Genomic DNA, 13718 nt, shown 5'->3' with positions numbered 1-13718 from the left:
TTCTCATCCTTTGACTTCTGTCTGATAAACTGCTCACCTTTTGAAGGTTGCTTCCTTAGCAAGAAGCCTGGGGAGAGAGCTGAAAGCTGCAGTCTGGGTACAAGTTGGGCAAATTCCACAGTGGCTCAGGAATCTGTTTTTCTTTGGCAGTAGAGCTGTTAAGAGGAGTTGGCACCAGAGACAGAACCATTGTCTAGTGTTGCTATTCTTCTCTCTCCCCTTTAAGTCTTTAGCAACAACTTCATTTTCCCACCTATTTCAACTAACTTCTTTTCCCCTAAAGAAAGGATAGTCATTAGCATTTTTTTTGCACTGTCAAATAGGACTTTTCTTACAAAAATTCTTCACGCTAAGGGGAAAGTGAAGAAAAGACATTGTTAACATGAAAGCCTTACTTAATATTTTACATTTCAAATACTGTAACTGCTTTTTTTTATTTCCCTCCTTCTCCTTTTCCTGAATTTTCAGTATACAGTTTAAACATCATTAATAGTATTGGTTGCTATGGTGTTGGGCAGGCAGAGGTGTCTGTACTTGAAACCTTGAACTACACTTAATGTTGTTCAACAGCAGGGTCATGCCAACACCCTTGACTTTGACCCCATTTTTCCCAGTAAAATATAAAGATCATGCCTCCATTCCTTTTAGTTCTTGGGAGAGTTTTTTTGGTTTTTTTCCCCTGCAATGAGAAAAGGAAGTGTGAGCTAGAGAAAGGTGGAGATATTAAAAAAAAAAAAAAAAAAAAAAAAAAAAAGAAGAAAATACAAATTTAATAGACCCAGTGGAACCTTTCCAAAATCTTTGTTACATCAAGAGAAAGAGAATAAAAGAAGACAGCCTCCTGAAAAGTTTCACATTATATTGTTTCTCATTTTCCCAAGCAGCTAAACATTTTAATAAACTAGGAAAATGAGACTGTAAAACCACAATATCTGACAGCAAGCCCCAGGGGCAGGAACCATTCCTGAAACTAATTTTAACTCATGTTTTAACGTTGATCAGATTTCATGCGGTGAGCGCCCCATTAAGCTGTCTCTCTGTTCTTAGAGAAAACCTGGTTTCTTTTGTCGACTCAGAAGCTATTTTCTTTCCAGCCTATTGTCGTCACTGCATAGCAGGACTTTTCTGTCATTCATTTCTCTACAGCCCAAGAGATGCCCTGCCCCAGACATCTTCTCATCTGTTCTGTTTCCTTATGAGACAAGACATTTTCCACAAAAGTGGCACTTAACTGCTCCAGCAATGAAACCCAGTCTTAAATGGGTCCCCATGCAGCCACTCAAGGATTCAACCCATTAAACATCTGATCTTCAACCATGCAAAAGACACCAGGTCAATTCAGACCAGCTGAAGCCAGGATCCAAAGCAAGCTTTCAGTTTCTCTGCTTTACTTTTACCCCAGGGAAGTGAAGCTGCTGTACCAGTTTCCTCACATGAATCGCATTTTGCTCAGATTGTCACCAGGGCATCTACAGCCAGGTCCATCTTTTTAACTCAAAGTCTCTATTAACATCAGCTGAAAATCTGAATGGGGAAAAATGATATATCCAAGTAGTGTAGGTTTCTCTTGAAGACTCATTCCTTCTCACAACACCGTATTTCATCTTCTGGCTGTACCCAAACCACCAGTCCTGTGGGGCAGGACTTCTTGGTGCTGCATCCCTCTTCCAATAGCTGTGTCCCTGTTTTGTGCCACATGAATTCTTGGCTGGCATAGCCATGTGAGCCAAGGGCTTTCCACAACTCAAGGAATGGTCCCTGGCATCAGCTCGCTCCTATGCCTGCTCAGAATGAACTTCTACTTCAAAGGCCTGCAACAGAAGAAAGCAAGGCTGTGTGCTGCGACACGAGCTGACTAAATGTCAGTAAGAATGACCAGGTTGGAAAACAGCTCTGCAGGCTCCTGCCTTCTGATTTTTCCAGAAATTAAGGCGCTCGTTCCTTTCTAGATTCCCCCTTCACAGAGGTGGAAGGTCTTTCTGACGCCTTTCCTTTAAACTTTGTGTGCACTGTGTAGGAGATGCTGGTGCTTGGGGGTGGAAGGAGGTGACAGAGTGGCCAGTTTTCAAAACAGCAAAGCCACAGTGACAGTTGCCTTTGATTCTTCCAGCCCACCAGCAGCAGGCTTAGTCACATCAGCAGCATCAAAGCTGAGCAGCTCTTTAGAGAAAGGGCATTTGTCCTTTCATCTGGAGATTACAGGATCTTTCACAGATCCCAGCAGTCTGTTTTGAAATACTCTTTAAAGAAAAATACCTGTTTGTGGCACCACCTGCCATTTAAAACAGGCAGGTGGTGCCACAAACAGGTATTTTTGCAGGGAAGCCTTCCAGGTTTCCCTGCAAAACCCTCCCCCAGCCACTTAAATGTTTGTACAAGGACAAAATGATGGCAAAGTTCATTTCCCAACAAGGACCATTGCCCAGCTTTCACACCGGGCACTGTATTGAGAAAAGGACCCTTCACAAACATGCCACAGCCTGTAACCTACTTGGGTCCACTCCTTCCTCCTGTTACACTCAGCAGGGAGAGCAGGGAGAGCAGGAAAGCAGAAAGCTGCTACTGGCACCTGGAGGGAAGCCCCACAGAGATAAAAAGCTCTTTGCCTTGCTGTTTCCATTCCTTCATGACTTAATTTTTTTTGTTGGGGACAGAAGAGATTATAAAGCTGTAACCTCTAATCCGCTCCTGAGCCCTCCTTCTCCATCTCTTCTTTCCTCCTCTCTTTCAGCCAGCTCTAATCCTTTATGTCTCTTCTCACTGATAGGAGCTGGACTCTAATCTCAGACGACAGGTTGGTAATTAGAGCAAGAGATTATCCTGACCCCACATCAAGAAGGTAAAAGGAGAGGAATAATGCAGCACCATACAAGATCAAATCTTCAACATTCAGTGTGGGAACCATCCCCATCTCACTTAGTTTCCCCCTGGCTCCCTTGCTCCACGTCCTCTCTTTTGTCCCAGCAGAGCAGGGGATTCCTGATTCTTTGTACTTCTTGCCCATCTCCCCTCTGTTGAGCAAGGACTATGCTTTTCCAGGATTCATTCAGCCCAAAAATGGCCACATTTTCCATTTCTATAGACTTTGACTATGCAGAGACTCAGCAGGTCTGTGGCTGCAAAGTGTGGGCAGCAGGGAAAGCACCGACATGGAGGAAGAGGCCCTGCTCAGAGTCTGGAGCCACAACATGCTGCCACCCACCAGGAGCTGGGCACCAGGTATGCACACACAGGGCCCTTCTAGTCCAGCAAGATGCAGCCAGGGCACAGAGCAGCTGCAGCAAGTCCTCATATCTACCCAGATGCCCAGCAGTCACTATGCCATCCTTGATCTGCTCAGAAGGCATACTGCTCCCATCCCTTGCACATATCCCAGCTCAGATGAGAAGCTTATTCATGTGTCCAGCCCATCCTATCCATCTTTGGATCAGACCTTGTCTCTTGTCCTGTGTCACCAGTATTGAGTGAGGCCCAAGAAAGCCACCACAGAGCACCAAGACCACCAGGGTGAAGGTGAAATTGGGAGCACCAAGCTTCTTCAGTGTCCCACTCCCTACAGGTGAACAGGTGTCACCCAGACCCACTGCAGCTGAGGCTCAGGCATCACCAGTCAACAGCCTGCAGGCACCAGGAAGTGTTGGGATAGAGGTGGCAGTGGAGGGATCGAAACCTGCTGGGGAGAAAGCAAAGGAAGGTCAGAGGACAGTTTTTACACCAGCACACAACTAGAAGATGGGAGGCCTTTCCCTCACATCCCATTCCACATCAGGTGCCCACCCTGCACCACAGAGCTCAGGACTGGTTGTTCACCCCAAGATGTCTTTTCTCAGCAAAGCCTCCCTCTGATAACCAAATCCAGCTCTAGCCCATGCAGCCCAAGCCCACAGCTCACCCAGATCACAGGCAGGGAGATGGGCACTGCACCAGCCCCTGCTACATGGTTCTGCTGATGCTCTTTTCACCACCTAGCTGCTTCCCACCCCTCCCATCTCCAGCCAGGATCTTCCTACTCATGCTCTGCAAATAACAACTTTAGGTTTGTTCACTCAAAGAGGAGAAGGTAAATCAAAGAACAGTTTTGTTTGCAGTCAGCCTGAAGTGAACCTTTTTCTTTTTTCCCTTCAGTTTTCTCAGCAAAGCATAAAATGAAAAAACAAGCAGAATTTCCTTTCCTGAGTTTAAAAGAACATTTCTGTTCCTGTCCCTGAGGTAAAAGGTTAGCTTGTTCAGTCTCAGAATGGGAAATAAACAGCAATACTTTGGGCTTAGGCATTGTCCAAATAAAATGTTTTAAATGCTTTGTTTCTTCCCACTCACCCAAAAAGGTTTGCAACGTTTATAAGCATTCACAAAAAGCTTCATGCTGTGGTGCCCCTCACCCAATAAACCATGTGACTGTAAGGTTCCTGTCCCTCCCTCTAGCCCTCCTGCACCCCACTGGGCTGCCTCCCCTTCCCAGCCTGTTGTCTGAGGGCTCACACAGCAGCAACACCCAGAGCACTCATGCCCCACACCTTGAGGGATCCTCCTGGGGCGAGAAGGGGCCGCTGAGCTCAATGACATTGAGTTTGTTCTCAAACACACCATAGCTGAGGGTGACCTACAAAGTATGGTGAGAAAGGAGTAGAGAGAATGAGATGAATTCAGGAGCAAGGAATTTGCTGTGGATGACAAAAACTCCCATTCTAGTTCCTTCTCTGTGGGCTTAACCTCTGCCTTCCACATCTCTCCTGTCTTCCTTCCCATGATGGTCCATCCTACTAGTCATTTGCAAGGCAGAGAGAGCACCATGTCAAAGGCCCTTTCCCAATCAATCACCATTTCTGCTTGTCCTTGTGCCACATTCTCCCAGGGATGCCCTCAATCCTCCCATCACTCCCCCTACATGTTCTCCCCACCACTGATGCCAGGGCACTGTGACTGGCAGCTGCGCTGCAGGCAACATCTGCTCCTTATTTCAAAGACGCATTTGTCAGGAAAGTCTCCCCAGAAGAGCAGATGATTGATTCAATGCACATCACTGACATCAGTGGAACGACGTGCCTGTAAGCCTCCTTCCACTCCTCCTTCCTCAGACACCTCCCTCTTGCTTCCTTTCCCCTCCTCACCTGTTGCATGAGCTGAGAGGTGGGGATGAGCTGCAGGTTCTCCAGGTGGGAGTGGAAGAGTGCATTGGGAATCAGCTGCCCACCAACTTTGCACTCGATGATGTAACCCACGGTGCAGTCATCCGGCAGGCGGATGAGCTCCGAAGTGCTCAGGAAGTTCCTGCCACTGGAAGAGAGTAGGGCTGCATGGGTTAGGAAAAGGGTAGGGGTAGATGTAGGCATCCACTTGGGCAGGAGATTACTGAAAACCAGAGTAAATCCTGTAACTAAGCAAGAAATCCCTGAGTTCCACCTGCAAATACTTGGGAATGGACTTGCTCTTTCACCATTCCCAGCCATGCTGTCCCTGATACATAATCCAGGCCCTTGGTAAGCTGATGCAGAGAGCTGACAAACTTCACTGAAACACTTCTCCACATGTTTGGTGAAGTGCACTGAGCCCCTGGGGAGTCAGACAAGCCACCACAAGAGAAACAGTGGAAGCACATGGCCAGGTCCAGGGGAAAGTAAAAACAGGACATGCAACTTGGATAAGCCATGTACTGTAATGTAACACCACATACTTGGCCACCTTTTGATGACAGGCAAAACCCAATTTTAAGGCTTCTGGAACTGGAATTATTTACATAGTATGAAGCACTGTCTACCACAACAACCCCCAGCAAACTGAAATATGTTTTAAGTATTTTAAAAACAGTAGTGGCAGACTTTATGCCAGGTTAGGCATTTTCTATCTGTGTCACTTTCACCTTACCCTGGATCACAGATCATTCTCTTAACTGTGTCTACCATAAAATACCTATCAGGGGATTTGGCCAAAGCAGCCACCTGGTGTGGATCAGATCTGGCCTTCTGGCTATGCTCAGATCTGGTTAAGGCTGGTTAAGGCACAGCCAATGCTCACCAGTGGACGTGCTTGCGGTATAACCTGGGGCATCATTTTGTTCTAGGTTGGGATAACACAGCCTTGGGACCTACCTCTGTTTTCCAAGCATCAAGCTGAGGAAATGACAGTGGGCACCTGAGAAGCCAAAGAGGGTTTGGGGTGAGGGAACAGAAAATCAGCTCAGGAGGGAGGTATGGAAATCTGGAAAGAGGCAGATGAAGGGGAGATGAGATAGGCAGATGGGAAAAGAGTCACACAAATCTAAAAGGGATTGGAAGGAGTGTGGGGAGTAACCAAGAGCCTTAAGGAGACGAGGAGAGAGGAGTACATCATCCTGTGACCACGTTTACTGATGTGCCTGCTCTTGCAGTTTTCAATCAGTTGGCAGACCCACCCACTACATCCGTCCTCCAGTCTCACATCTTGCAGACGTGCAGCACGTGGCACTCTGCACCTTTGCAAACACCACATGCACAAATCCAGGTTTCACACTGCCAGGAATTAATGTGCAGCCACGTTGCTCATCCCCAAAGGCTCCCACACTCCCAGCTCACCTGGCCCAGGGCACCATCTTCCTTGCCAACTTGCGGCTGATGCAGAACCCGGCCCCTCCCGTGGCAAACCAGAAGCGCACGGATTTCTGGAGAGAAATACCAGAGAACATCAATGGCAGAGACTCAGACAATCCCATACTCCCAGAGTGGGAATGCTGGAAACCCAGCTTTGATATCAGGACAAACACAGCCCTATTGTCACCCCAGCCCCCTGACTGCTGCCCAGAGGAAGGATTTTCTCACAGTACAGCATGGATTTTCACTTCCTCATAACTGGAACAGCCAGTTACTCCTGCTGGCAGCAACAGGTGGGGTGCCTAGGGCATGGTTTTGTCCTGTCAGACACGTACCCAGAGGCAGAGCAGCAACATGGGACTCTGCCCTTGGATGATCAAATTTAGTCAACGCCTTACAGCCATGTTTAGACAAGATGGCAAGTTTTCAGCTGTTGTCATTCCTCTTGGGACCTGTCTCTCCTTGCAATACTGTGCTGGTTTTGGCCGGGGTAGAGTTAACTTGTTTCATGGTGGCTGGTGTGGGGCTGTGTTTTGGATTTGTGCTGAATACAGCACTGACAATACAGGGATGGTTTTGTTATTGCTAAGCCGGGTTTACACAGAGCCAAGGCCTTTTTTGCTTTCCTACTGCCACACTGGTGAGGAAACTGGGGGTGCAAGAGATTGTGAGGAGACACTGCCAGGACAGGTGACCCCAAGTGACCAAAGGGATTTTCCATATGACACCATGCTTAGGACATAAAGTGTGGGGAGAAGGAGGATGGGGAGGGACATTTTGAATGATGGTGTTTGTCTTCCCAAGTCACCACAATGTGTGATGGGGCCCTGGAGGTGGCTGAACACCTGCGTGCCCATGGGAAGCAGTGACTTAATTCCTTGTTTTACTTTGCTTTCCCTGTCTTTATCTCAACCCATGAGTTTTCTGCCTTTTGCCCTTTCGATTCTCTCCCCAGTCCCTCTGCTGGGAGGGTGAGCGAACAGCTGCGTGGAGCTTGGCTGCTGGCTGGGGTTAAACCATGACAAATGTGAGCCAGAGCACCAAAACACCCCACTGCCCCCAGCTCACCACCAGCACCAGCACAGGCTGTACCGTCTGGTTGTTTGGCAGCGTTTCGGAGGCCCAGATGGGTCGGTTCAGGCTGGGTTTGCCCAGGTAAACATCCCGTGTCTCCACATAGGAGGACAAGAGCTTCAGGAGCGCCCCAGGGTTCAGGTAGTTGTCATCATCCAAGTGGCAAAACCAGCTGGGGGAGACAGGGAGACACAAGAAGTTTGCAGTAAGGAGGGTGCCCCAGCCCTCGGGGGTCCCCCCACAGCAGCCCTGCCTCACCTCAGGCCGCTGGCCAGGAAGGCATCGAACTCTGCAGACATCTTGCAGGACAGGGCCAGGTGGCTGTGCTCAGCAGAACAGTTGGTGAAGATCACATGGCCACCTGCCAGAGGAGGGAAAGCTCAGAGCCAGCCCACTTTGCATGGTCACAGGGAGGACATCTGGGCAGGAGGGAAGGGGTTTGTTCACAGACAGCCCCCAGAAGGGGGCGATCCAAGCCCATGGAGACATGGGTTCCACTCCTCCCCCTACCAGGAGATGCAACATGGACAGAGCCAAGCAATTTGGCCAAGACTAGGATGCCTGCCATCCACACTTCCACCGTGCCCACTGCCAACCATGATGCAGAGATTGAGGGCCTCTGTCATGTGCCATTTCTACCCATGGATGCTTTAAAGCAGACAGCACTCTGCCTCCAGCTGGCTGCATGCCCTGGGGTAAGCCAGCTACACCAAACCATCACCACCACAGGACGCAGCAAGGGACATGTTTCATTTGGCAGTGCTGGTGCAGAACAGCCAGCCCTCACACCAGACCCCTCTCAAGGCCAGGACAGCTCAGGGGTGAAGGCAGAGTAGAAAGGTGGTGTCACAGGACAGGTCATTACCCATTCTCCTTTTCAAGGAACCATCTTCTTCATCAGTGAAGATGTAGGTCTGGGAAAACAATGAAAAGAGATTACTCTTGGGGATGGAGCTGGTGCTGTTCCTGTCTGCCCACTTCTTCCTCCCACAGCTGGACACACTTGACATGGTTACCCCACTCCATGCCCTGCTGCTGTACCCACTCCCAGGCAGCAGATGAACAGAGGGATGACTGAGCTCCCCCTTCCTGCAGGGCACAACCATCAGCACTTGTGTGGCTTCATTTTCACCTCCATCCCACTGCCTTGGGAACAGGGGACCCATGACACTGAGTGAGGGTGTGAGGTAGCCCTGGATTAGGCGTCAGTGGTAAAAAAATTAAGGCATTGTGGTTAAATGATGCTTGGGTTAAGAGAACATCTGTTTGTGTGTGAAGTGTGCACATCCCCCTGCCACTTTCTGCCCCCTCCTCCTCCTCTTCCTCCATGCCCAGGCTTCTCTAATCCCCCTTGCTGCCATTATGTGGCACATATCCCCCTGTTCAGAGCCAGGCGAGGATCAGGGCTGGTGGAGAAAAGCTTTCCTCAGGCAGAAAATGAGCTTTCATGAAATGAAAAAGGAGTCGCGAGCCATAAACAGCCTCCCCACCAGCTGCCCACAGGCTGGTTAAACACAGAACCTGCACAGGCACAAAGGGAACAAGGCGGGCAGACAGCAGCTCCAGGAGCCATCACTGCTCCCGAAGGCAGGGAGACACGAGTCTCCACATCTCCCTCACCCACCCAACATTTGGGAGATACCCCTATCTATAGGACGTAGCAGGAGAAAGGTTGTGTATATGAAAATAAGGCAGTGAAGGACCCTCAGAGGAACCTAGCTCAAGCAGACAGCAGGATGGTTTCCTGATCTCAGCTGGATGAGCTACAGGCTCGGTGAATTACCCTCTGAGTGCTGAGCTGCAGCAATGAAGTATGCACATATTCCTACCCCACCCTACCAGTAAAGTCTCTTAGTTAACCCCACTTTTAAGGGGATCATGTGACAAGCAGCAATTAGCCAAGTCTCAGGTGAAGGAACTGCTCCGGGTCAGGGGATCATATCACAACCTTCAGGCATTGTCGCAGCATGGGATTTCCCTTGCCAGCATATCAGAGTTAGAAATTTCCACTCTGGCAAATATTTTCATCTTAAGAAAAACAAAATCTGAAGCTGTTGAAACTTTCTGACTTTTCCAAAAAAAACCCCAAGAAATATTGTTACTGGAAATTACTCACAGATATAAAACCATCTTGATATCATGTGTCTAACATCACATTTGATTGACTTAAAATAGAAAGATGAATCTTTTCCAAATTTTCTACTTGTAAAAATATTCTGAGGTACCCAGTTTTCTCTCAATGCAAAATGAGAAATGATGGGAGTTTTTTGCAGACATCCAACATGTTCCTGTAGAACCCAAGGACGAAAGTACACTGTCACCACAGGCAATACCAGACTGTCCAAAACAACTGGGAAAAGGGAAATATGAGTGTGAGGACTAGGCAAGTCTGATTTTTCTGACACTTTAAAACTCTGATCTCCATGGCACACATGGCTGTGCTTAGGAAGAGCAAAAGATCACAACAGCACATGCAGCTGCCTCCATCCTAGTCTTACCATCCCTCAAACACCTGAGGGTGGGAAACCTGGCACAGCAGTTGCTGCCAGAGATGAAGCACAGAAAGTACCCCTCCATTCTGGGGTGGAGAAGATGTCTGTGTAGGAAAGGAGGTCGCTGGACAGCAGTGCAAGCAGTGATATGGAGCCGCTGTGTCAAACAGCTTTTTCTGGCAGCTCTTCATGAACATAAGAGCCCAGGCAATGGATAAACATTAGACTTTGAGACCTCCTCTCCGCAAACTGGGGAAACAGCCTAGCAATAAAAAACTAGCAAAAGGGAATAAAGATGTGGAACCTGACAATCCAGGGCCATGTTCATCGCCTAAGCTCCCAGGGTATCATTTCTCTATGAAGAAACCCTCTCCAAAATGCAAACACATCAGCAGGATTACTGTTCTGTCCTGCACAGAGAACAGATTCAACATCTGGGGTGCATTCACATCACTGAAAATCTGAAAGCCAGTTCAGGATAGGTCATTCAAAGGTTTCCTTCCAATTGGCTGGGTGTGTGGGCTTCTAAAAGGAGGAGAAGTGCTAGAAATAGTTCACATTATCACACCACACCAGAAAACTGGACTTATCTCCACCAAAACTACTGGGGCCAGGAGTGTAAGTCACTCCAAGATTCTGCCCAGCTAAACAATCATCAAAACCCACACTCTCTATTTAGATTAAGTTTTTGCTGAGGAAAATGCCTTTCACTAAAATGGCTTTCACATCAATCTCCAGTGGGAAGTTTGTCATGGATCAGCTCTCAGGAGGCAGAGCATGGTCCAGCAAAGACTGCCCATCTCACACTTCTCCATCTCTCACCAACTGCATGTCATCAGATTAAACTTCAGAGCAGTTTCAGAGACAATCTCTCTCATCTTCTACTCCAACAGAGTCCAACACAGAGGATTTTTAATTTGGCTCCCATATAGTCTGTCCTTGCCATCAAAACCACAGCTGTTCCTGCCTCCTGTTACAGTCACCTAAGCCTGACCTGGGAGGTCTGGGTTGCTTCCTGCAGGAGGAAACCATGCAGGTATCCAGATCTGAAGCCAGGCTTGGCATCAGCAACACAGCCAGCTGCTAAAATTTTCCTGCTGGCCACCGGTGGAGAAACACTGACTCAATTGGTCTCCAGCCATGATTGAGGGCAAGTGAGACAGACAGTAAGATGCTGGATCAGCCCTAGGAGAAGGCAGCCTCTGCACATCAGGACTTCTGAGACCTGAATTTCTCCAGGACTGGTTCCTAAAGCCTATGTCTCTCCATAAGGACTTAGTAATAGGAGGTCTGATGCACTATTCCTGTCCCCACAACAATTAAATGTCTTTTGCGAATTGAAAGCTGTCCTGGTTTTCCTAAGTGAGGCTTTCTATACTGTCACATTTTCAAAACTAACCCTTTCCTGTAAATTTAAAACACCCCTTAAGCAGGAATATATTAAAAAAAAAGGTTTTGATTTTCATGTACTTCTCTTTACCTCCCTTTCTGCTCCCACTCCCCTCAAAGCCATTATGTAAAAAAGAAGAAGAAAAACACAGAAAATTGAGGAGGGAGAAGGAAAATATCATGCTTGCAACAAAAACTGGTAACACTGAAAAAACTGTTTAAAAATGAGTGACACTCCCATTCTACCCCTTACTTCCTATTTTTCTGCTCAGTCTGTGTAGCTTTCCAGAGGCTGGCAGCAGCATGGAAAATTCAACGCCTCTTCCAAGGTTTGGACATCTTCATTTGCATTCCAGAGGGGATTGGATGAATCTGGGGAGCTAGTATCTAATTCCTGTCATCAGCAGAACAGCCAGGCACTGATTTGTCAAAGGAAGGACAGGTGAACTGCTCCTTAAAAACCCACTGGGAAGGGCCCACAAGCAATATCCTAAAGCCAGTGCAGCCACGTGGTGGGGTTTGGTTTCTCCAGGGAGCTGCTGGGCTGGAGCTGGCTGGAGAGGAGAAGTGCCTCTGCAGGAGGAAGCAGGGCATCTCAGATGCCGAGAGGGACACACAGCCAGGAGAGGAAGCGTGCTCAAAATAGGACATGGCTTCCTGTGACAACCGCAGCAGACCAGACAGTTGCAGCACCACGAAGTGGAAAACCACCCTTACCCAGCAAACCCTGCACTGCTTCGGGCGCTCTCCTACCCAGCACCTCCGCCCCCGTCCCCTTCCTTGCTGGGGCCAGAATTTGCCTTATAGGCACCCATCACACACAGGCAGAGGCAAAAAAAAAAAAAAAAAAAAAACTCCTTCAGGGCAGCCACAGGATTTCTTCTTTCTTGAGGAGCAGCTCTGCGAGGGAGAGAGAAAAGCACCAGAGCTCTGGGGAATGCTCCTGCCCACCAGTGAGGCAGCCTGCACAGCACCACTAATGGGGTGCCCTGCATCAGTTTCTCTAGCAGGAAGGAAACTCTCCAAACTGTTTGAGCAAAGGATGGAAACATCAGGTCCTCAGTTAAAAAAAAAAAGAAAAAAGAAAAAGGCAAAAATACACCCACAACACTTCAAGATCACGCACATGAAGGCATCTGCCCAAGAAGGGAAAGTATGGACTGCGCTGATGTGCTGGGGGGTGAACAGGGCTCAATACAGGAGGTTCTCCAGGAGCCTGCCTGCCTTGTTCTCTTGCCCACTGCACTGTGCCTTTCCAGGGCAATGGGTCCGCAGGCACAATGTAGGCATGCTGACAAAGGGCCAAGAGAGCCTGTCAGCTCCAAACCCAGCAAACTCATGGCAACAGGAGAAATGGAAAGCCACCATTTCATACAGACACATGATGGTCTGTGCATTCAGTCTGGCATGACATCTTCACCAGCCTTTCCCAAGAAGCAGCTACTGGTGAAACCATTTTGCTGGGTAGCATGTCCCTTTGAATGTGAAGTGCAAAATAGAGAAAATGAGGCAAAGTACCAAGGGGCACTACAGTGCCCAGCTTCCCCTTCCTTTGGCTTTTATCCCCTTGCCCTGACACCCCATGCCTGCCCCATTACTAACACCTTCTCTCTAGTCAGAATCCACACACTCTCACCTGTTCACTGGCCTGGGATATCCACGTGTCCAGGAGCAGCTCCATCCTGCTCTGGTGAAACCTCTTGGTTGTCTTCACAGCTATGAAAATGTCCCCAAGCGTCAGTCTTCCCTCACTCCTGTATCCCTCCGGAGGATGAAGTCCGAGGTCCTTCTGCCCCCTGCCACCAGCTCCCTCAGGACTCCCTTCGCTCTGCTGCTCTGGCTTCTCCAACATCCCCTCCCTGACCTCGGGGTACTGAGCCGCTTCCCGAGCCCCGTGGTGCCGCATGGAGAGGAGGGCCACGCTGGCAAGGAAGACTGCGGCTCCAGAGACACCGCGGAGGAGCCGACGGCCCATGGCTCCCGAACCGATCCTGCCGCAGCCCATATCCTCCCGTATCCTCCTGAACAAGGACAAGCTCGCCTGTACCTCCACGTGACGCTGTCTGCTCTTCTCGAAGCTTCCGAGGGGGCGAGATTAGTCAAGAGCAAGGTCTGAACAGATGTGGTCAAGGAAAAGGGTGGGGAAAGACCAGGAAGCCAGAGAGTCAGCAGAGCTGAAGGATCCCGCTGAAGCAGGGGG

General features: G+C 48.9%; 1 protein-coding gene across 4 annotated transcripts; it reads right to left on the bottom strand.

The window, feature by feature from the left end:
* Positions 1-839: 839 nt before the first annotated feature.
* MFNG (MFNG O-fucosylpeptide 3-beta-N-acetylglucosaminyltransferase) lies at positions 840-13528 on the bottom strand. 4 transcript variants are annotated; one of them, XM_018909872.3, is made up of 8 exons: positions 13155-13528; positions 8503-8551; positions 7896-7998; positions 7632-7809; positions 6549-6634; positions 5109-5274; positions 4515-4600; positions 840-3673 (listed from the first exon to the last, which is right to left on the bottom strand). In XM_018909872.3, exons 1-8 carry the CDS (start codon positions 13521-13523, stop codon positions 3604-3606), a joined length of 1107 nt encoding a protein of 368 aa, XP_018765417.1. In that variant the 5' UTR covers positions 13524-13528; the 3' UTR covers positions 840-3603. The 4 variants fall into 4 exon arrangements, with proteins under 4 accessions (XP_018765417.1, XP_018765418.1, XP_018765419.1 ...); XM_018909873.3 differs by having other exon boundaries at positions 840-3670; XM_018909874.3 differs by having other exon boundaries at positions 7656-7809.
* Positions 13529-13718: the final 190 nt, after the last annotated feature.

The sequence above is a fragment of the Serinus canaria genome, chromosome 1A, assembly GCF_022539315.1.
Source record: "Serinus canaria isolate serCan28SL12 chromosome 1A, serCan2020, whole genome shotgun sequence".
Taxonomy (NCBI): domain Eukaryota; kingdom Metazoa; phylum Chordata; class Aves; order Passeriformes; family Fringillidae; genus Serinus; species Serinus canaria.
The sequence above is the reverse complement of the archived record's forward strand: the minus strand, read 5'-3'. Positions and strand labels throughout refer to the sequence as shown.